Raw genomic sequence first — 23726 nt, forward strand, 5'->3', positions numbered from 1 at the left:
ACTAATTCTGTTAGGTGAGATGTGAATGATGGTATAAAAGGTATATGTAGCCAAATTGTTGTGTGTAGTTTTGACTTGAGTTTGTTTAGATTGCACTTAAATGTTTAATATTTTCTTTATATGATGAAAGGTATAAAGTTGTTAGTTATGTTATGATACATATTATCCTTGTGTTAATGATTTCATTTTTATATGTCACACAGGATGGCCATGTAGAGGTTGCTAGACTTCTCCTTGACAGTGGAGCGCAGGTGAATATGCCTGCTGATTCTTTTGAGTCTCCTCTGACTTTAGCCGCTTGTGGTGGCCATGTTGAATTGGCAGCTTTGCTAATAGAGAGAGGTGCCAACTTAGAGGAGGTGAATGATGAAGGCTATACACCTCTTATGGAAGCTGCACGAGAAGGACATGAAGAAATGGTTGCACTGTTGCTTGGGCAAGGTAAGCATACCAGCCTGTACGTCTTATTTATTTATATTTACTTTTCTTTGTGCTTTGGTTTACATTTTTCAATCTCTAACAGTTTCCAGTTGTGTTTTGTCAGTTAATGGTAAAATATTGTGACCTTTTGTGGACTTTTCTCTCCTGTTGACAGTATAACAACCTCCTGGCAAAGATTTTAACCTTTCCACTCCATACTTTGCTTCAGCAGTTGCAGCAATAAAAACGTAATGTTTTAAGCGTCATTTGTTGTATGCAAAACAAAAATAATAAGGTTTTATACTCCATTCTGCAAATTACATGGCTGTATTTTAAAAAAATATAGAACTAGCATTTATTTGTGTGACAGAACTTTACACTGGATTTATAGCCTTTCAGATTAAACTAAAAATGTTGTATACATTTGTTTATAGGTGCAAACATCAATGCGCAGACAGAGGAGACTCAAGAGACTGCCCTCACGTTGGCATGCTGTGGAGGTTTTCTGGAGGTAGCGGACTTCCTTATTAAAGCTGGTGCGGATATTGAGCTTGGATGTTCCACTCCACTGATGGAAGCTGCACAAGAAGGTCACTTGGAGTTGGTCAAATATCTGCTTGCAGCTGGTATGTCGCATTTTTCTTTTCATTTTTTTAAGGGTGTTTGTTCTTTAAAGCAGAGCAAAGTATATTTTTTATAGAAATCCTCTGAAAGTTACAAATTCTGCATACATGCAAATGTGTTACCTTTTGTAATATCCATTTGCCACCTTGCCTTTAGGTGTTCATCAGCAAGTGAGGTATGAAAAAAGGGTTCTAAACTTTTTTTTACAGGAAGGACTGCCATTGATCATAGTGTTGATCTCTGGCTGCTGTTACACAACTATAGGAGCATAATGGCATATTGAAAGGGAGGTGCAGCCTCCATGAGCCGTTCAGCCAACAGAGCTAAAGCTAAGAGGACATACAAAAATTCAATTTGCCTACACAGTGTAGAGACGGTTTGGAAAAACCAAAAAGCATGGCATGCATGCACAGTTTAGCTATAATAATGTGATGTATTTATTATATAGTATCTTTAATTTATAGGGTTTTGTTCCTTGTAATTACAATGTCACTTGTTGCTATGTGGGTCTTCCATTACTGTCAGTACTCACTTTTATTCATATTGCTTTTTTGCTATGTTTGTAATAATATAGTTCACTAAAATGGCAGTTTTTATTCTACAGGAGCTAATGTACATGCAACAACTGCAACAGGTGACACAGCTCTGACGTATGCTTGTGAAAATGGGCATACTGATGTGGCAGATGTGCTGCTTCAAGCCGGTGCAGACTTGGTAACTAATTTCCTTTTGAATATTGGTCCATGTAAATAGGCCTGAAATGTGTTCTCTAAATTAATCTACCTTTTTTTTTTTTTTTTTTTTAAAGGAACATGAATCTGAAGGAGGGAGGACCCCCTTGATGAAAGCTGCAAGAGCTGGTCATGTCTGTACTGTTCAGTTCCTCATTAGTAAAGGTACATGTTGATTTATAACTGTACCCACTCATCCCCTATTTGCTATGTTTATATATGTATATATAAAAGTAGCATATATATATGCTACTTTTTTGCTAGTAGCTAATATTAGGTGTCTGAAAAAAGGTATACATTCTTTCTTGGGTGTGTATTGTAATCATAAAATTTTGAGAGAGTTCTTTATGGATAATACAACATGTCTTTCAATGTTTTTGGCAGTCCTGGTGGTTTAAATGTAAAAACATAAAACCATGTTGTGTCTTGTTCAATTGCATGAATAGTGGCTAGAGGTGCAAAATAGGCAACCACTGGAAAAATTGATCTTATGTTACCTAAGATGGAGGTGTCTCGTACCTGCAGTGACATAGATTTTTTTTAGATTTTTAGATTTTTCCCTTTAAACTAGTAACTAAACTTAATTTGAGTTGTCTTGAGTTCAATTAAAGCTTTACGCTTGTCATTTCATGCAAATTGTAGATGTAAGTCTCTGTATTTTGTCTTTTTATATTTAAAAATGCTTTAAAATTAGTGAAATAATTCCTAACATGTAAAAATGTAAGTCTCTGTAAACATTTATTTTGGTCTTGTGTGCTTGAAATGCCCAAAACAGAAAAAAAGAATCCCCTTTGTTTATATACTCTATTTTTTTCTGTCTTAGGTGCAAATGTAAATCGGACAACACTGAACAACGATCACACTGTGTTGTCACTTGCCTGTGCTGGAGGACATTTGGCTGTGGTAGAATTACTTTTGGCCCACGGGGCTGATCCAACGCACAGATTAAAGGTACCTTTTTTACTTCTTTCTTGGATTTTTCCTGTTCTTAGAACATGTTGGACCTGGGTCTTCATTTATTTTCTTTTACTGTAACACTTTTATCTGTGCACACATTAACAAATTTATCTAAAGCAGTTTAGTGTACACCTCTTTGGTAATTTTACATCAGTTTTGCACTTAATGACATATACAGTGAATTTGTTAAACATTTTTGTAAAAAATTTTGTAAAACAATTTTGTGCTGCACGTTAAACTAATGGACTTAATTTGCAATACCTTCCTATACTGTATTTATGCTGATGAGGTTTTTTGTTTTTATGTGCTTTTTGCAGGATGGTTCAACAATGCTAATTGAAGCTGCCAAAGGAGGTCACACCAGTGTGGTTTGCTACCTGTTGGATTATCCCAATAATCTCCTCTCTGCTCCCCCTCCTGATGTTACACAGTTCACCCCACCCTCTCATGACTTGAACCGGGTAATATATTTTTGTTACTATTAAACTAGCACCTAAGTAACTTCTCCTCAATGTTTGCCCAAAACCATAAATGAGTGGAAATGTAAAATTTAAGTGGCTTATTTAAAAGCGAATATTGTCCCGTTCCTCTCTCCTTTATCGACTACCTGCTTTTAATTAAAAATTGCACGTGTTTCTCCTCTTACCCAGCCTCTAACATTGGGATAGTTTTGGCATATAGGGTGGGGGCCAAATACCAAAAGGGGCTAGTGTTACGTTATTAATACTAATGCAAATGTGGGCCTTGCTAGCTAGGACCCCCCACCCCATTTCATCTAGTGTTCGCCTTTGTTTTTACATTGATTCATGTTTTTAGGCACCTCGTGTACCAATGCAGGCACTGCCAATGGTTGTCCCACCCCAGGAGCCAGACAAACCTCCAGCAAGTGTGTCTACAAGCCTTCCTGTCAGAAGTAAAGGTTAGTTGAAGCAATCCTTACCGCTTTATAGTCAAAAATTTGGTTTTCCTGTCCTCCTGCACCTTTTCTGCCAAATGTTATGTTTCCTGCTTAGAGGCAATGTGTCTCTTTAATATTATTGAAATCTAGCCATTAAAATGTTCGATTTATAAATATGTTGGTAGTAGCAATAGTAGTTTGTACAGAATTTGGTTTACATTCAAAATTAAACTTAAAATTTTGTGTATATACTACCAACTAAGTGACCCATTGGCATCTACTTTTGTGACCTCCTTGATAAATTGTCCCTACTTAATTCTTCTTTCCCATGTACATTTTGACATGAAGAGAAGCAATTGTATATCTTACTACCTAAAGTGGCACTATGGCAAAAGCAGAACACATGCAGCGACACACATGGTGTTTTGGTGACTAGCATTACCCAGCAAATTTTGTGCCCCATAAGTTTTATTTATCTCCTCTTGCTTTTTTTTATTTTTTTATTTTATTTCCTGTAGCAACTTATGTTTTGTCATTTAAATTGCATATTGTCTCCTTGTCCAGTTTAGTCTGAGATGGATTTTAAAGGACAGTTATGTATTTTTAAGCAAATATAGCTGCAGTTTGTTTATATTTTGTAAGGTAAGATTAGAAGAGACATGTCATTAAAAGATTATGTGAGATGCCATTTCTTAACTTGTCCTGAATTGCCAGAATGTGAAGGTGATCTTTTGGTTTCACTGGTTTGTCACACACTAGAAACAAGCGTGCAGATAATGGTGTGATAAATTGTGTTGCACTTATCTGAACACCTGAGCTTGCGTACTCATTCTGGGTCAGTGATTCGGAAGGTATTTAAGGCAGAGGATCAGTACACCAAGCAGGATATTTTCGATAGAAATGGCAGCATAGCAAATCTCTATAAATAGTAAATTATATAAATAAAATCAAACTATTATAAGTGCACCTGGAGCGGGAGTTTATGGTTTCCTAAACCATTAATTGTCTGGATAACTAGTTCTGCATATGAAATTAATGATTACTTAGTGTATACAAAGACAAAACTTTTATTTTAGTTTTGGATATTGTTTGGGGAGGATAGTACCCTGGTTAGGTTCTATTGCAGTCCGTTCTGTTTGTCCTGTGAGAGAGACTAGAAAAAAATTTAGGTTGTCACTAGAACAGGAATAGAAGAGAAATCGTTAATGGGCATGGATCTGTTCTCTTTGAAAACCGTTGCCATGGGATTTTCACTTTCTTTCTCTTGTTTCTATGAGACAGGTAGTGAAGGTAAATCACTACAAAGATTAACCACATTGAAATAGATGGGTGAAGGTACCTTCCCAATTTCACTCACAATTTTGTTTTTTTTTTTTTTTTTTTTTTTTTTAATCTCTTAATCTAATAATTTAAACTGACCCAAACCCCTTCTTTAAATTTTCATCATGCGCACCAATTAGTTGACAAAACGAATTTTTAATCCTAATTAATTTAGGATGGCATTAACCAAAAAATATTTTATTTATATTAAATGTTTTATTCTATTTTATCTCCTAACTAAGCATATTTGCCAGGAAAACATCTCAAGATCAAAGCAAAATTGTTCTTTAGTTGCAATTAAACAAAAGGTCCACAAGATTGATCTTGTTTTATGGATTTTGTGTTGTTGTGTGAATGCACAGGCAGATTTGCTTGTTCTGTCTGCATTATGTCTTTTCTTTTAGAATGTTAGTTACTCCTTAGTATACCAGAAAATATTCTGAGTTACATGTGGGTGTGTTATTCATATAGTGGTTGTATGGAAACTTTGTGCATATAATGTGTCCATTAATTAACCACCATACTGTGCACATTGTTTACAGTATCTCCCTCCTTTTTCAACCTCTAGTTAGTAGGTGACTACACAGTGACACCAAAAAGTGGTCAGCTTTTTTTCCCCTATAATTTTTCTTTCGATCTATAAAAAATCTTTGTGTGCTATTATTTTCATCTGTTCACATTCCATTGTATGTCTCAGCCTGTATCCTGTTCAGGTGAGCTTTTATTTTCCTGCTTTTGCCACAGGTTAGTCAGAGCCCCTTACTTCAGTGTTAGCCTATTTACATCATTTTTCAATTTTATATTAAGGAAAATTGCCTTTTTTGTAGAAACAAAATAACATGCTTATACAAGAGGAAAAAAAGGTGTTTGGTAAACTTTTGAGGTACAGAAAACTAAAGTAGGGATTTAAGTGAAAGTTCTAAAGGGCATGGTTGGGTTATTATTCAGAAGGGAATACACCTTTAAGGTTTATTGTATAGTTTTTTTTCTCTCTGACAAATCTCTACTTTAACATACATCTTCCTGTCCAGTAACCCTCCATCAAAGCACTTTTCAAGCGTAGAATGCCAGACAGTGTTTCACATGCATAATTGGAGTAGAGAAAAGCATTATAAAATATTGTGACCCCTTAATTGTTTGTTAACTTTGTGACGTTTTTGTAACACAAATATGGGCACCAAACTTATTTGAAAAGAAGGTCATGGTGTCTAAAATATTTGTAGATGTTCCTATATACGGAGATTTGTGGTTAAACGTCTACTTTAAAGTCCCCCCCCACCCCCCTTAAGGACCATACATTATAGGAAACAAAAAGAAGAACTGGTAGAGTGGTGATGGCTTGTAGTTGTCCAAGAGCATTTGAAAGTAGGGGGCAATTAAGCTATTTTATACTGTTACAAAAGCTCTTCAAACCAAAGCCTTTTCCGTATATCTAGCTTATCTAAAAGTAATTTTGAGGTTAGGTAATTTTTCTTTCTGGCTTATTTAGGGGCTTGATTAAAAAGTTTCTGCTTTGTTTTTCCCCACTGTGGAGTTTTGGTTTTCTCATCCATCTTGTGGTCCTCTTCCTGTTGTAATAAAAATTAGAAATTGTTCAGGCATGGATAACTTTAGGCCTTGGATTTCAACAGCAGAGACCTTGCTATTCTAGAGAATATAAGTACCCATTGGATAGTTTAAATCTGAAACACATATTAGTTTTTGGAGGACTGGCTGGTAAACCTGTGCCCCTCTTATATATTATACAACTGACCTATATTGGTAAGGGATTATGAGGAAAACATTTGTTTTCATGTCCTCTTCAAAGCTGATAAATACAGGTAGCCTGCAGCTTTTGATGCATAAAACTGCTTTAGGAGCTCCAGGAGTTTTTCAAAGAAAGAAAACTACAATTAAAGTGTTATGCTTGTTTTATTTTACTGTCTTGCAATTCCTTGCCAATGTTTCAAAGCCCTGACATTGCTTTACTCACATCACTGGGTGGGGTTTTCTCACTGGGTGGTGGGTATCTCACTGCTTTTTTTCTGATATAGGTTTCATCCGTGGTGTAATAGAAAAGTATTTGAGGTTTTGGGTTGGTTAAAGCTCTTTTAATATGTAGTCTGCCCTGTAAAATCACAATCTTAAGAGACACCTTGCTTTTGAGCCTTGTCCACTTTGACCACTATACCAAAATTTTGTGTAAAATGCTAGACGTCTTGCTTCACATTGCATACTGCTGTAAATAACCCAATTTTGTTCCTCTAATTTTCATTTTATTTTTTTTCTCTAATTTTAAAATGTCTTTTCTTATATAAGCTATACATTTGCAAGTGTGTGGTAGATTTGTGGATGTAGTTTTTATAGTTATCCTCATGTCTAACAGACCGTCATGAGGATACTATTCATTTTGCGCTTCCATTTGGTTCTGAGGGGGTTTCTTTTTCACACAGCTGCTTCTAAGCAGAAGTCCAGTGGCCATGTGCCAGAGAGCAGCCAGGATGCACAGGGATACATCAGCAGTCAGTCTCCAGAGAGCATTGTAGAAGAAGCTCAGGGGAAGCTGACGGAGCTTGAACAGAGGATCAAAGAAGCCATTGAAAAGAATGCACAGTTACAGTCCTTGGAGCTGGCTCATGCAGACCAACTAACTAAAGAGAAGATAGAGGAGTTGAATAAAACCCGTGAAGAACAGATCCAAAAGAAGCAAAAGATACTGGAGGAGCTTCAGAAAGTAGAGCGAGAGTTGCAACTTAAGACCCAACAGCAGCTGAAAAAGCAGTATCTAGAAGTAAAAGCTCAGAGAATTCAGCTCCAGCAGCAGCAACAACAGCAGCAGTCCTGTCAACATCTGGGGTTGCTAACTCCTGTAGGGGTTGGGGAAGAGATCACAGAGGTAGACTATGCCCACTTACAGCAGGTTGACACCATCCTGCTCAAGGAGGACTCTCAGCAGACTGCAGTACCAATGGGCTTCACTCCCATGCAGCCTTTGGCAATGCCTCAAGCTTTGCCTCTGGCAACAGGTACACTATCTCCTGGGCCCATAACTAATCTTGCAGATCTCCAAGGAGTTATTGTGGGACAGCAAGAAATAGGTCAAGCACAACTAACAGGGCTGGGGCAAGGTGTCCTGCCAGAAACACAAGAAGGGTTAATGATAGCCAGTCCTGCCCAGACTCTCACTGACACGCTGGATGACATCATGGCAGGTGGGTATGAGAGTTCAACTAGTTTCATCTGGTTTATTACTTTTTGCTTGTAATTGACAGATATTTGTGTTCTGTTTTTTTTTTTTTTTTTTTTGACACCTTCTGTAAACAAGAATTGATGGGACTATTTTCTCTTTGGTTCACCGAAATAAAAATATTTCAAGGTTTACTTTAAAGAATTAAACATTTCCCCAGTCAAATTATTAAAAGTATTGGGCAATTGAGCAATATTAGATTATTTGTAAATAAAGTGGTCTATGAGGTCCAATTATTTCATCTTTAATAGTGATCTTCAGAGGCCTTTAGATTTTTATTGCCTTCTAATCAGTTTACAAGGCATGCACAAACTCATTTATTAACATTTTTAATAAATGGATCCATTTTGTTACTCTCCTTCCCATTTAAGATGCAGTTTACACTATTGTGTTTCTGCAAATGACAGATGTAACAAGTCACTTGTATGGGTTGACACTTGTACACTTCAAAATATACTAAACTATCCTCACCGTGTCTACCAATATTCAAATTTTTTTTTAAAGTATTTTGGAGGGAGGAAAATAAATTATTTAAACCTGAGTTGGATCCTTATCTTTGCTGTTTGAGACTCAATGACTTTTAAACCATCTTACTCTTCATTAGACAGAAGCAGACATGCTTTCTAGTAGGTTGCACCTAAAATGGAAATAGTTTTTTTGATTTATATCAAGAACAGAACCAGTTGGGACTCCAAAATAGTTTGCAAAACATATTACGTTATATGTTATAGACTTTATTTATACGTAGAGTGACTTTTTTTTTTTTAAACACTTTTTTTTAGCTTTTTTTTTTTTTTAGTGGAATCATACATAACCTGTAATATAAGATGGCTAACCTCTAAATAGGCTGTTACAGCACGCTATTAAGGAAGGTATATCTCACTTGAACATGTCGGTAATTCAGTACTACTGCCCAATTCATTAGAACTGTATATAAATTTATCTGATCCAATACATGTTTCTTGTTTATAGGTCTGTGGTGAATACCTATAGGTTATTAAAAGTTTTTGTTGGTCTCCCAGTTAAAGAAAATTACCAAGCAGGAGGCGGGCTTCAGACTTTTGTAACACAAACGTTTGATTCATGCCCTCAGTCTTGCACTTTTACCCCACCCCACCTTTCTAAATTCCTGTTGTGTTTGGTATAAAAGCACAAATTTACAGAAGAAAGTTGATTTTCCTATTGTAGTTCTGTTATGATGGGCAAATATACAACTAGAAATTTAAAACATTGCACTTCGACCCTTTTCTTGCATAAGACATGTGCAGTGTGTTACCTTCCCTGTCTTCCTCCTAACACGTTTACAATGTTTGTGCTGTAGAAACCTTTCAATACTGCTTTCATTTTCAAACTTGTAGTGCAGATGTGACCGACACAATCTCATTGGGTGTAATGGCACACATTTAATACCCCAAGCGAATGTTAACCAGTGTTTTTGGTTTTCTTTTTGTATTTTTTTAATGCATATATTCATTTTTTATGCTTGCTGCAAATTGTATTACACAGTGCCTATATTGCACCTGCTCCCTCCAAAAAAGGCCTATGTCACCGTTTGGGGACCTCCTTGTCCCAGTGTTCCTCTATTGCTACTAATACCTTCCTTGCAAGGTGTTTTGTTTTCTTTCTTTTTTGGGTCTATATGAAATCTGTACTTAACCAAACAAACCATTAAGCAGGAGTTGAATCTACTTTATTTTTAAGTAGCATGAACTCCAAACACCCTAGTGTCCTTTCAAACATGCATTACCTACTTGTTTACATGCAAGTTAATAACACATTTGGCAGGTCCATTATGCAACCTATTGCACATAAAGTTACAGTACTATATAATGTAAGCACATGTTCAAATTAGATTTTTTTTTTTTCTTTCCTAGTTAAAAGGCTGCATATACATTCGATGGAGGGGGCGAGTGGCACCCTGCTGTGCTGTTCTTCCTTCACCTCTATTGCAGTTGTTCAAGATCCATGAATGACTTTGGGCGACTGATTGACACATGACAGATTCTCGCCTGAATCATATGACGTGTGTGTGTGTCGCTTTAGACCTGCCCCTTAATTATCTTCTGCTTAAGACAGATATTTCCTTAACGTGCTGCTTTTATGTAAACCAAGTAGGTTATCCTTGGAAATTTACTTTTCAGGCTAAGAGCTCACAAAGGATGCACCAGAGGAGACATATACAGAAATCGTGTGATTTACAATAGTTTGGAATCCTGACATACTTGGCCTAAGCCTGTTAAAACTGAGGGATAATTTTCATTATTACAAGCAGCTTTTTTGAAAAGGTGCTTGTGGCAGTCTTAAAAGGTTTGACCCAAGTCAACATTTCTCCTGCTTTTTTACCCCCCACCCCTTCCCCCATTGCTTTTCTTTAAAAAGCCTATCGGTTAGAGAATATTGCTAAAGGGACAGCAAATACTAAGTTTTCAACAGTTATTCAACAGTTTCCAAGTGGTTACTTGCAAATGTTAATTAGTAAAGCACTCTTTTTAATCGTTTCTTACCCAACTAAGTATAGACATTTTATTCAACAGCAGTGAGTGGAAGAACATCGGCAATCTCAAACACTCCTACCCACAGCATTGCTACTTCCATATCCCAACCTCAGACGCCAACTCCAAGTCCCATCATATCTCCTTCAGCCATGCTACCTATATACCCTTCCATAGATATTGATGCACAGGTAAGAATAAATGATAATATATGGCTTTTTGATTTTAAAATAAAATTCTAATATAAACATGTTATGTGACTTGTCCTGACAAAATTTCTATAAATATATAATTTTTAGTTCCATTATTGTTTGTTTTTTTTTTTGTTTTTTGTTTTTTGTTTTTTTTTTGCAGTATATAAAGTAAGGCTGGACATTTCTTTCTAGAGATTGTTCCAATTACATCTTATATACACATATGTTTATAATTATTGCTGGTAAATTTAAATGTTGTATTGCTTTAGAAGAAGTTGTTTTTTTTTTTGGATAACCTATACTTGTGCTAATTTACAGTGGTAGAGCAGAGCATGGAAGTAGCAGTGTAAGGTTACAGTAACTTTATAGCTAAGTATTTTCCGCGCAGGCCTCCATTCAATAAGCTTGAATCTACAGCAATTGGTTCCGAAAATCACACTGACAAAATACATATCTATGTGGCCTTTATACTAATCTAGATAAAATGTAATATTTTTATCAATTTAATACAATTCATAGTTACAGTGGTGGTTATACTGTCTATAATTGTGTGTTAATGGCTTGTTTTGTGCTTTTATGGCAGACTGAAAGTAATCATGACACTGCACTAACACTTGCTTGTGCTGGTGGACATGAGGAGCTTGTGCAGACTTTGTTGGAAAGAGGAGCAAACATTGAGCACAGAGACAAAAAAGGTATGCAATGAATCTTAAAAAAAAGACGGCTCCATTGAATATAGAAATTGCAAACTTAAGAAATCATCTAGAGCTAAACAATCTATGTAACAATCTGAAGACTACAAGGAAAGTAGAGAAAATCTAAAAAGGGAGGTGTGCCAATGTATACCATACCACTATATTTAGTTCTCTAAGACTGCCTTCTCTTACCCCACCCTTTCTGTTTCTCCCTGATGAACCTATTTTTTTCCCACCCTGTACCTTTTTCAACATTTTTTTTCTTATTACACTTTGTGCAAGATTTTCTATTTCAGAGATTATTCAGCTGATCTCTATATTACCAAAATGTTAGCTTTTACAATCTACAAAATCTGTTTCGATAAAAATATTCAGTGAGAAGGAATTGAAATGGATAAAGTACATGCAAAATTATCTAACATCAGCATATTGCTTATTCCTTTCTTCGTCTGTTTAAGGTTTCACACCACTTATCTTGGCTGCAACTGCTGGTCATGTAGGCGTAGTTGAAATCTTGTTGGACAACAATGCTGACATTGAGGCTCAGTCTGAGAGGACCAAAGATACCCCCCTATCACTGGCCTGTTCTGGTGGCAGACAAGAGGTAATTTACTATATATTATAACCTGCTAAGTTTATTTAAAAACTAGTAAATGGTTTCCACATACATTCAGTTTAGGTAACATCTCAGAATGTTAAAAGCACCATAAAGTTAAAATTCCTGCCTCAATAGGGTATAGGGTAAGCCATATAACGATTATCTAATTTATGCTCCCACTTCAGCACTAACAAAAGATTCTGAACATATTTTGAATTTTTTTGTGTATAACTCCAGTCTTAGGATAGCTAGTGATCTGGACTGTTTGAATGAGTATAAGTGAAGCAGTCTTTTCTGTGCTAGTGAATTTTGAGGGATAATGAGATGGGCTGTGGTTTCAAATACACTGTTCCTTGTCAGCTGGGGAATTCTGTCAGTGCACACAGATAAGATAATTGTCAAATGAGATTTTTTTTTTTTGTTTTATTATGGTGTCTGTGCCTTCTGGTATATATAATAAACACTTGAGGGGCACCCTTTAACCACTCCATCCAAAACTAAAAACGTTTTGCTTTGACACTTTAATGAGATATGGTCCAAGGGCTTTGAAGCAGTGACACTTCATCCGTTGTCTATAGGAATTATCATTCCTATTACATGCCTTTTTCACTGAAGAAACTATTTCTTAATATACCTATAACAATGTAAAAATGTATTTTGTCTTTTCTTTTTCAGGTGGTAGAGCTGCTGCTGGCTAGAGGGGCAAATAAGGAGCATAGAAATGTTTCAGACTACACCCCTTTAAGCTTAGCTGCATCTGGTGGTTATGTCAACATTATCAAAATCTTGCTTAATGCGGGTGCGGAAATCAACTCCAGGTGTGTTAACCTACTATACATGCTATTTTGAATATTTGCTGAAGACAAAAAAAAAACATTTTGTCTTTAGTTTGCTGGAATGTGAATGTTCAGGATGGAACAAAAATTCTTTGTAGTAAAATTTTTAATTTAAACATGCGGACATCTTGTAGCTCATGGTGGTCCACCACAGATCTATTTTCATTGCCAAAAACAGGTATATGACTACCTGTTGATAAGCATATAGCCTAACTGCCAGCCTTTGTTTTTTGCATTGGCATAAAAGTGGTTATGTTGTTTTTATATAGCAAACATTTTTGTAAATATTCCACAAAAAAATCTTTATAGCTGAAGTTTCATATTTTTAAACTTAAGACATTTACTGATGTTCCTAACAGAGTTATATCCTCCTTGGGCCCTTTGCTTGCCCCTTTTGTGCACATTTTTTGTGGCTACCACATGCCTGCTAAACATTGGTGGAGCTAGCAAGAATTCATCAAAACAAATAGAAACATGCTAATGAAGGGGAGTATTCTTTTTGTGTTTGTAAAGTTTGACAATCAGTATATGTGATGACAAAACCGCTACAAATGCATGTCTTATAAAACGGGAATATTTTGCATTTCCACCCATTAGGAGATGCATGTAAAGAAGATAAGTGAAAGGTTTATATCGATGTGCCTATTAACATAAAAACATGGACAGCCATGTTTTCACTCTGGTTGTTCCTTTTGTTAATGTCGCTTTCATATCTAATGGTGGTGTGGGAGGCAAAAAACCCATAAAGCACACATTATGTTGGATTTGAACAACTAAAATAAATCTTGCAGATTAACTAAATTAAATGTTGAACTAAATAAATAACATATTTATATCCTATTTGAGTATTTGGACATCTGACCAATGCATTAGGTATATCTTATCTGATTTCGTTACTATTTCACTTGTTAATAAGGTGATTATTACGCTAGTTCCAGATTAAAGAGCTAGAAAGACAAGAATGTGACCACTGGTAAACAAGTTTACCAAAATTTTTTTTTATTATGGATAGCTGAATTTAGTTTACCTTTTGCAAAAGAAAAAAAATTTAATTGTATGCTTGCTAATGTGTTACTCTTTACATTCAGAACTGGTAGTAAATTGGGAATATCTCCTTTGATGTTGGCTGCCATGAATGGTCATACTGCTGCTGTTAAGCTGCTGTTGGACATGGGCTCGGATATCAATGCACAGATAGAAACAAATCGAAACACAGCACTTACACTGGCCTGTTTCCAAGGCAGAACTGAAGTGGTCAGTCTGCTTCTTGACCGAAAAGCTAATGTTGAACACAGAGCAAAGGTAAAGAAATCTATATGAAATTTGTTATGGTTTGACTAGCTTTTGAATACATTCTAGTAATTATCGCTTGTTTTCTGTAACTTTTTCATAAAGTTTTTAGTCATATTCTAAAAACATCTAAAGTTTCTTTTTTACCTGAAGCTAATACACTTGTTCTCCTGGCCAACTTCTTTAACTTCTATGTCTCCTATTCCCACATTGCTTTATTTTACAGACTGGTCTCACCCCCTTAATGGAAGCTGCTTCTGGTGGTTATGCAGAAGTGGGACGGGTTCTTCTTGATAAAGGTGCAGATGTTAATGCTCCACCAGTGCCATCTTCAAGAGATACTGCTCTCACCATCGCAGCTGACAAGGGGCACTACAAGTTCTGTGAGCTTCTAATTAGCAGGTATGTTTTTGAATGTTAAAGTGACTTTCGGTTAAAATGTTCAGGTTAAATAGCAGTACAGGTATTACAGACTATTGTAAAAAAGAAAAAAATCAACATTTGTGTATTTCTTACTGTAATTTTTACTTTTATTTTTTATGACCCTAAACCCAGGGATGCAGATTTTCATTTGGATGTAAAACGAATGTCCCACTTCAACCCTAGGTTTACAGAGTTTTGTACATGCTGTTCCAGTGTTGTTACTTCGTGTTTCAGCTGCATTGATTTTTATTTAAGCTTATGTAAGGCAGTGTGTGTTGACCAGATTTCCTATTACAGGGGAGCTCATATTGATGTACGAAACAAAAAGGGGAACACTCCGCTTTGGCTGGCAGCAAATGGAGGCCATTTAGATGTTGTTCAGCTACTCGTGCAAGCTGGAGCAGATGTTGATGCAGCAGACAATAGAAAAATAACACCCCTCATGGCAGCTTTTAGAAAGGTACTTTTCTTTGTAATGACCTTGTACATGTTTAGTGGTTCCACTGTGCATGCTTTTCAAATATGTATCCGTTTTCTTCCCTTTTTTGAGCTGTTTTTTTTTTTTTTTTCTTTTTTACCTTTGTGTTGTAGGGTCATGTTAAAGTGGTACGTTACCTTGTAAAAGAGGTGAACCAGTTTCCATCAGATTCGGAGTGCATGAGGTATATTGCCACCATTACAGATAAGGTAAATTGATGTGCCTAAATCCTTTAATTGTGCACATTATCATGATTAATACAATATTATATACTTTAGTTGTTTATTTGCAATCTCCTAATTTCATGCTTGGTAAAACGTACCCGTGAGGATTTTTGCCTTGAGGATGGACAGTAGACAAAATGATAAAATACTATTTATTTACAATGTTACAATCTTAGATTGTGGATCTAGTGTGCTTATAAAGGGAAATTGTTTTTCAACGACCTTTAAACAATTGAAAATGATAGCTCTCCTTTTGTATTGAGTAATGCTTCACCACAGAGTGGTTGGTGAGAAATGTACTTGATGTTTCTGTACTTTCAGTGAAAGCTAAAAAACCTAAAAGCTTTTTCCCCCTTAACTTTGTTGTGAATATACAACCAACAGTGAGGAAAAATCACAGCAAATTAAGTGGAATTGCCATTTTAGCTTCCACCAGGACAGCTGTTTCTCTTGGGAAAGATACTATTGTGTTGACTCCAATAAAAGTTTTTAGTTTTTCCATTGATCTTTTCACCGTTGCCACAGTTGGAAAATTGAAAGGGTTGAATCTACCTTGCAGTAACACACAATACTAACATGAAAGAAATTCTCATGCTAAGTATATTTTTTGACTTATAGGTATTTTAAACTGGACAGTTTCCCCAACCCATTTTCTCATACCCCATGTGAATTCTAAAAAGCACACCTACTCAAAAACAAATGTAATGTATAGCTGCATTGTGAAATCACAGGCACTGCTACATCTGAATGCTTTTTTCAGAAGAGTAAGATTTAGGGATTTCATGGCTGTGCTTCTCACTGGAGCTTTCTTGCTGAAGATTCAGATATGAAGAAACAAAACCTTGCCTTTACAAAAGATGGCTGCTTTTACATGTAGACAGGGAGTAGAAAAGGACATCCAATTTCATTAACAGAGATCTACCATAGGGAGACTGCTTCTGTTGGTTGTTTGTCTTCTAGCATAAACACAATATAGTACTTTGTAAATAAATGTAAAACACTGCAAAATATATTTGGTACCTTTAAATACATGCTCATGACCACAATATGCAGATGTGTTCCTGGCAATTCATACAACCAAAACACTTATTTTGAGTCTAATTCATGGCTTGTTTTTTTGGGTTATAACAATTGAGGTATGTACATTTTGGCATCTCTAATACATGTTTTTTGTTTTTTTTTTAGTTGGGATGCATTTTTGCTTGCTGTAAACAAAGCACCATCTAGTGGCTATGAAAGATCCACATCTGTAGAAAATGAATCACAAGTGTGGCTACAGTGATTTACAGAGTGGAGGCCACACAGAATTTTTAAAGGATTCTGTATCTCTGATGTTAAAACATTTGTACTGAAAAAAGGTCATTTCTGTGAAACTAGTAAATATTGCCATTAAAACTATAAATTGGACTTTCTGGAGTTTTCCCTATAATAGTCCTATTCCCCCTAGCATGTTATTTTACCAGACACAAATCACAGAAGTGGCCAAATCAAACCACAAATATTTGGTCAGTTAAAGCGATCTATTATTTGTGAGTATTTAGTTGTTCAGCTGAAATGTGTTTTTTTTTTTTTTTCTCTCTCTCTCTTAGCATTGCATGTTTTCTACTTCTAATCAGAAAACCCCTGGGGCATTTAGTGTAGTGAATTGAAATAGTCTGATTTGTAATGTATTTATTACAACTTAGGAAATGTTGAAGAAGTGCCACCTCTGTATGGAGTCAATTGTACAAGCCAAAGACAGACAGGCAGCTGAAGCTAACAAGAATGCTAGTATCCTTTTGGAGGAGCTGGATTTAGAAAAGGTAATTCACCCTTTTGGGAAATGTACTTTCAACATATGCCTAATTATACCAATACTCCTAAATGATTATTTTTTTTTTTTCCCCCTTTACTTCTCTTTCCATTTTTGAATTGTATCACCTAGCTACGAGAAGAAAGCAGAAGGTTAGCTTTGGCTGCAAAGCGAGAGAAAAGGAAGGAGAAGCGGCGAAAGAAGAAAGAGGAGCAGAGGAGAAAACTAGAGGAAATTGAAGCTAAAAATAAAGAAAACTTTGAGCTTCAAGCTGCTCTTGAGAAGGAAAAGCAGAAGGTTGAAGGTAACCCTGTTTTGTCAAGTAAATTTTCTTATATATTCATTTGGGAACCTCATTTTTCTGTGTAACCGTATACTATCATTTATTTTAAAAGGATCACTTATCTAAATGTATTGCTAGAAAAAGAACGTATTGCAAAATGCATCATTTTTTGCAACAGATATAAAATGCTAGAACACTTTTTTAATGTACAAAATGCAGAAGGTGATCCAGCAAATGAACACCTTTTTGTTTTCTTTTTTTTGTTTTCTTCTTTTGTTCTAATATTTACTGTATGCATACCTTATAAAGGCAAAACAGATCTAAATTTTTATTAGTACTCCTGCTTTCTTTAAACCTATGTTCATAGTTGTGGATGTCACTTACTTTAAAAGTCTTTTTCTCTAGATGAGCCCCCAGTTGTAACAGAACCACCAAGTGCAACCACCACGACCACTATTGGCATATCTTATACATGGACCACTCTAGCGGGCTCACATGGGAAGAGAAACAATACTATTACCACAAGCAGCACGAAGCGGAAAAGCAGAAAGAACAAAATTGCTGAAAATGTGCAGATTATATTTGAAGACCAACTTCCTATTTCATATGGGCAGCAGGAAAAGTTAAACGGAGAGTCTAAAAGTAGTAGTACCAGTGAAAGTGGAGACAGTGACAACATGAGGATCTCGAGCTGCAGTGATGAGAGCAGCAACAGCAGCAGCAATAAGAGTGACAATCATTCTGCCGCCAATGACAGCAGTCTGCAGAGCAAAAAGAAACCATCCGTGCTAGTCTCTTCTCCGAAAGAAGAAAGAAAAATGTCCTCTAAAACCTCAGTAAAGTGAGTATTCTTTTTATATAGTTCAGTTTATTTTTTTTTTTTGCATGTATACTATGTTTATATAATTTTGTGCAAAGTAAGATTTTTAGTAGCGGTTTTTTGTTTCAGTTTTGTGTTGTTTTTTTTTTACTGTGACCAAACGTAAACTGTAACATTAGCCCGCAGTGCTGTGCTTTGTTGAGGCCTACTCTATAATATGCTGTTAGTTAGTTTGTAGTGCAAACAAAAACCTTTAACTCTGTGAATCTCTTGTAGGTTACCCGAATCTGTTGTTGAGACAGCAGGAAATTCGTTATCTACAAGCACTAAGACTGGGCCTTCTCCGCTCTCATCTCCAAATGGAAAATTGACAATAGCCAGTCCTAAAAGAGGGCAAAAGAGGGAGGAAGGCTGGAAAGAGGTGGTCAGAAGGTGAGTTCAAATAACATTGTGTTCTAGTAATAACCTTAAATGATTTTGCTTGTTGGCATTTCATTTGAAATGTCATTTTAGCCATTCCTTTATACTATTTTTATGATTTTTTTTTTCACCTATATTTTTCTACATGTGTGATATAAAAATATTCAGAGCAGCAAATATACCAATATTCTCTGATACATTGTTTTTTTGTTTTTGCAATTTATTGTTTAGTATGCAATTCTTAAAAAGAGACGTTTAAGGGGGGATATGATCACCCTGTATAAATATTTAAACTGTCTATATAGAAAACTCTCTTCCCAATTATTTACTTTGAGATCATTACAAAGAAGAGGGCACTCTTTGTGTCTGGAGGAAAAGAAGTCTAAGCTCCGGTCTTTTTTTCAACCTAACCTACTATGTAACTATGTAACAACTATTGTGACAGTTAGTCCTGTTTAGGCTTAATATCAGAATTTAGTTGCATTTTAGTTTGAAAACCTATCCAGGTATGTCCCCTTACACCCTTGTCGGTACTGCTGGCAACAGACAGTGCCTTGTTTCCAGTGTTGCTATAAGTTGTTGGAAAGGAGTTGGAGATTTTCTTAATTTTTTTTTTGTGTTGTATAATTTTGAACTGTCTCATGTAAGATTGTTTTTCTTTTCTAGGTCCAAAAAAGTATCTGTACCATCCACGGTCATTTCACGGGTTATTGGTAGGGGAGGCTGTAATATCAATGCCATCCGAGAGTTCACAGGAGCACATATTGACATAGATAAACAGAAGGACAAAACTGGTGACAGAATCATAACTATCAGGTAAACTTCAGCTAAACTTTAAGACCAGTGTAACAGCGGATGTGGTATATAGGTCTACAAGCAGTAAACTAAAGTGAAACCTGTGAGGGAGTCACACTGTAAAAACCCCTAAATATATTGACGTTCTACTTTTTTTTTTTTTTCTCTTCCTTTTCCAACTACACTGAACTGGGTGTAGGATGCCTGGATATTCTAGGTTTTCCTTGAACACAAAAGGGACCTGCCTGGTTACAAAGATTTAGATTTTTTGCAGAACTGTTTGTTTCATATTCCTTAATTTTTGATCTGTTTACCAGCCCTTGGAAATTTGATGTTATTTCTTTACATTACAAATTAACATTAAAATTGTGTACGAGTGTACAATGTTTTTGCTACTGCATAACTTTTATTGAAAGTAATACTTCGTTGATGATAAATTAGCTTTTTTCCCTGCAGGGGAGGAACAGAATCCACCAGACAAGCCACACATCTTATTAATGCACTTATTAAGGATCCCGATAAAGAAATCGATGAACTTATCCCAAAGAATCGCTTAAAAACCTCTGCAAATTCAAAAGCAGCACCTTCGACCTCTGCAGCAGTAACGTCTGCTAATAGCTCAGTTTTGGGAATTAAAGTTACCCCCGTCACAGTTTCGTCATCACAAGCTGCCTCTGCCCTCACTGTGCCAGCCATTTCTCAAGCATCTTCTCACAAACCCATGAAAAATCCAGTGAATAATGTGCGACCAGGATTTCCAGTCTCTTTACCTTTGGCTTACCCTCCTCCACAGTTTGCTCATGCTTTACTTGCTGCTCAGACTTTCCAGCAAATCCGTCCTCCACGGTTACCTATGACACACTTTGGAGGGCCTTTCCCCCCTGCCCAATCCACTTGGGGCCCGTTTCCAGTCAGGCCTCTAAGCCCTGCACGAGCTACCAACTCTCCTAAATCTCACGTGATGCCTCGCCATGCTAATCAGAACATGAGCAGTCCTCAGGTGATCCCTGGAGCCCCTTCATCTACTAGCCCAACAGCTACCACAAACTCTACGGCCTCTGTGCCTGCCTCATCTACAAATGGGAGCCTCAGTTCACCTTCAGTCAGGAGACAACTTTTTGTCACAGTTGTTAAAACATCTAATGCTACTACAACCACAATTACCACAAATGCAAGCAACCACATCACCACACCAACAGCCTCCACCTGCCCTGTTCCCACTGCCAAAGAACATCATACTACATCTTCACCTTCATCTCCCTCCCCACCTTCCTTGCCTGGAGGAGGTTCTAGAAACAGTCCCTCTGATTGCCTGACATGCTCTCCAAACAAAGGGACCTCACTTTCCAGTGATCAGGACTTGGGCAACCAACCTGTCATGGAGATGACTAGCTCAGGCAGCAGTAAGCAAGGGAGCTCTACCTCTGGGAGTAACACAGCGCACACCACACATCAGCATCCTCCAACATCTGTTTCACAGGATTCCAGATCTACACTAATGCAGACCCAAGTTCCCCCTCCTCAAGATCCCAGAATGGCCCCTTCCCACAACATGGCTGTCAGTGGTCCTACTCACCAGCCTTCACCCATTCCTTCTAACATCCCAACATCATATAACTTGTCCCACTCCTCTATTGCATCTACTCCATCTGCTGCTAAAATTGAATCCTCTGCTGTAAGGCCTCCCTTACATGGAACAAACCCTGCTCACAAGAGCCAAGTTCCTGTACAGAATTCGTCTTTATCAGGGCTTGGTCCTCATTCAAATATTAAACGACCCCAAAGTGTACCTTCGGGCCCACATCCCTCCAGTTTAAGTACGCAAAGTTCTGGTCAGAATTCCGGTCACTCTTCAAGTAAACCTATGGCCCCAAACTTCAGTTCTGCTCTGCCCTTCAGTCCCTTTAGCACACTTTTTGAAAACAGTCCCAATCCCCCCCATAACTTCTGGGGGGGTTCTATGGTCTCATCTGCATCTGCCTCAGACTCCATGCTGTCTGCACAGCAGTCATATTTGCCAAATCCAGAGTCAATGCTTCCATCTGATACTTCCAAAGCACCAGGTTTCAGGCCACCAATGCAAAGACCAACTCCAAGTCAGTCAGGTAAGTTTTGATAGTTCAGAAAATACTTGGGCTTTCATTTTGGGTCACAATGTTTGCTCCTATAATGTTGTGTATACTGTTAGTTTGAGTAAAAATGTATCCTTTCATTTGGAAGGCATAAAATAGTCTGATCTAGTAATAGTATTAGCAGCTCATTAAAGATACCTATGATTTTTTCTTAAGGTTGTGTGAATATGGATTCATCTTACACATCTGTGGCATCATCCACTACTCATTTGGGTACCTTTGCCTCTAATATCTCTGGAGGTCAGATGTATGCACCAGGAGGTGCACCTGCAGCTGCTAATTTCAACAGACAACATTTCTCTCCTCTTAGTTTATTGACCCCGTGTTCATCAGCATCAAGTGGTAAGGAGAGATAGATGTATGCCCTTTGTTGGTGTGAGAATTGCAGTCCCTAAAGAGCACTGTTGTGGGAGTAGTTTTCTAGTAACTGTGTCACATAATACACATAAGTGCTGGTCTTTTACATATTACTTTTTTTTTTATTTTATTTTTTTTTAACATGAACATGATTTTTTATTATGAAGTTATAAGGTATTGCACATCAAACTATCCAGTAAAAGTAGCACAGGAGTTTGACAAACTTTTAATATTGATATAAGAATTTTATATGAATGTTTCTTAATGGGGGTCACTGTCAATCTTTTATTTTTAGCATATATATGGTGACTGCAGAGGCCAACAAAGCTTCTCATTACAGTCACACACACCTTACTGATTTTTTGCATTTCTGGATTTGTGACTCAAACATGCATGTGATATTCATAGATGTAGATAAATATGTTGACTTCTTTGTTCCCTGTATACACATTTCTGTGGGGCAGGTATGAATGTTCTTTACAATTGCTGAGATCCAGTTCAGTATTGACCCATTCTGTGTCTGCACTACAATCTGCTTTTAATATAGTTAAATACAAGCTATGACTGAAATGTATTTGTCATGTGTAGTTTTCACTGATTCCTTATAATCATTCATATCCTTCAGAAGAATTTGTCATTTTGGCAGAATTAATCATTGTAATATAGCAAAACGTGTGTTCTTATGCATGTCATTATAGCTTATTATTTGATTGTTAAAATAAGTTCTTCAGAAACTATCATTCTGTTTACGACCACAATAAATTGTGCCAAGGTAATTGACTTCAGTGATTTTAAGCTACTTGGAGGGCACCTCATGTTCTTTGCTTTAAGGCAGAGTTGAGAAGTAGGTCTCTTCCTACAGGGTCAGAGACTGAATATTGTTCTGTTCAAGTTCCACACAAGAGCACTACTTTCTCAGGTATCACAATAAAGTTAGTGATCACCAGCTAGCATCCTATATGCTGTAAATGGTAGTTGTCAGCTGTGCCTTGCCCTAAACCACCCCCACCTCAAATTTTCTTTTTCTTTTTTTTTTAAATACTGTTTTCATAAAATGATGAAAACCTTATGTATTTTCTAAGAATATTGAAGAGAAAAAAGTTACTGCTTTGAATCTTACATGCTTTCTTTTTTTCTTCCCTAGATTCTACAGCCCAGGCTGTGTCTACTGGTGTTCGAACACAGTCTCCTTCTCCTTCAGGAGTTCCCATGGTGTCTGAGAAACCCAATTCGGTGTCTCATGACAGGAAAGTCCCAGTACCAATCGGAACTGAGCGTTCTGCACGTATACGGCAAACTGGGACATCTACCCCTTCTGTAATTGGGAATAACTTGGCAACTTCTGTAGGACACAGTGGAATCTGGTCTTTTGAAGGGATGGGAGGCAGTCAAGGTAAGTAAGACCTGCAAATCCTAATTTGTGTATCCCTAGCCTTTCGGGTGCTGTACTGCACTAATAGCACTTTAAAAAAAAAAAAAAAAAAAAGAACGCTTTAACTTAACTTTAACTTTTTATTAAAAAAAATAGTTTCCAGGGTTTTTTTTTCCCACCGGGAGAAGGGGGAGGGGGCAGTCAGCTATACCCAGGTGGTCTAAAAGTGGGCAAGATAATATTTATCAAGTACTCACAGTTGCTTGTGTGAAATTGTGGTATCCTGTAACTCAGCGGTCCCCAACCTTTTTGGCCCCAGGGACCGGTTTCACGGAAGGAAATTTCTCTG

At 36.8% G+C, this 23726-nt stretch overlaps 1 protein-coding gene across 6 annotated transcripts in view; it reads left to right on the forward strand.

Moving 5' to 3' along the window:
- ANKRD17 (ankyrin repeat domain 17) overlaps positions 1-23726 on the forward strand; it is a 52850-nt gene that overhangs the window by 26498 nt on the left and 2626 nt on the right. For 4 of the 6 annotated variants that reach the window (XM_072405341.1, XM_072405343.1, XM_072405344.1 and 1 more), the window contains exons 8-31: positions 204-441; positions 855-1046; positions 1649-1758; positions 1853-1940; positions 2599-2726; positions 3050-3193; positions 3549-3651; positions 7383-8141; positions 10711-10859; positions 11446-11557; positions 12016-12161; positions 12831-12973; positions 14080-14293; positions 14508-14683; positions 15002-15164; positions 15296-15391; positions 17092-17208; positions 17331-17502; positions 17887-18322; positions 18578-18733; positions 19388-19537; positions 19973-21621; positions 21805-21990; positions 23150-23398. In XM_072405341.1, the coding sequence (XP_072261442.1) occupies positions 204-441; positions 855-1046; positions 1649-1758; positions 1853-1940; positions 2599-2726; positions 3050-3193; positions 3549-3651; positions 7383-8141; positions 10711-10859; positions 11446-11557; positions 12016-12161; positions 12831-12973; positions 14080-14293; positions 14508-14683; positions 15002-15164; positions 15296-15391; positions 17092-17208; positions 17331-17502; positions 17887-18322; positions 18578-18733; positions 19388-19537; positions 19973-21621; positions 21805-21990; positions 23150-23398 (6076 nt within the window). The remainder of the gene's footprint in view (positions 1-203; positions 442-854; positions 1047-1648; positions 1759-1852; positions 1941-2598; positions 2727-3049; positions 3194-3548; positions 3652-7382; positions 8142-10710; positions 10860-11445; positions 11558-12015; positions 12162-12830; positions 12974-14079; positions 14294-14507; positions 14684-15001; positions 15165-15295; positions 15392-17091; positions 17209-17330; positions 17503-17886; positions 18323-18577; positions 18734-19387; positions 19538-19972; positions 21622-21804; positions 21991-23149; positions 23399-23726) is intronic. The other 2 variants (XM_072405342.1, XM_072405346.1) reach the window with 2 other exon arrangements.

The sequence above is a fragment of the Pyxicephalus adspersus genome, chromosome 3 (genome assembly GCF_032062135.1).
Source record: "Pyxicephalus adspersus chromosome 3, UCB_Pads_2.0, whole genome shotgun sequence".
Taxonomy (NCBI): domain Eukaryota; kingdom Metazoa; phylum Chordata; class Amphibia; order Anura; family Pyxicephalidae; genus Pyxicephalus; species Pyxicephalus adspersus.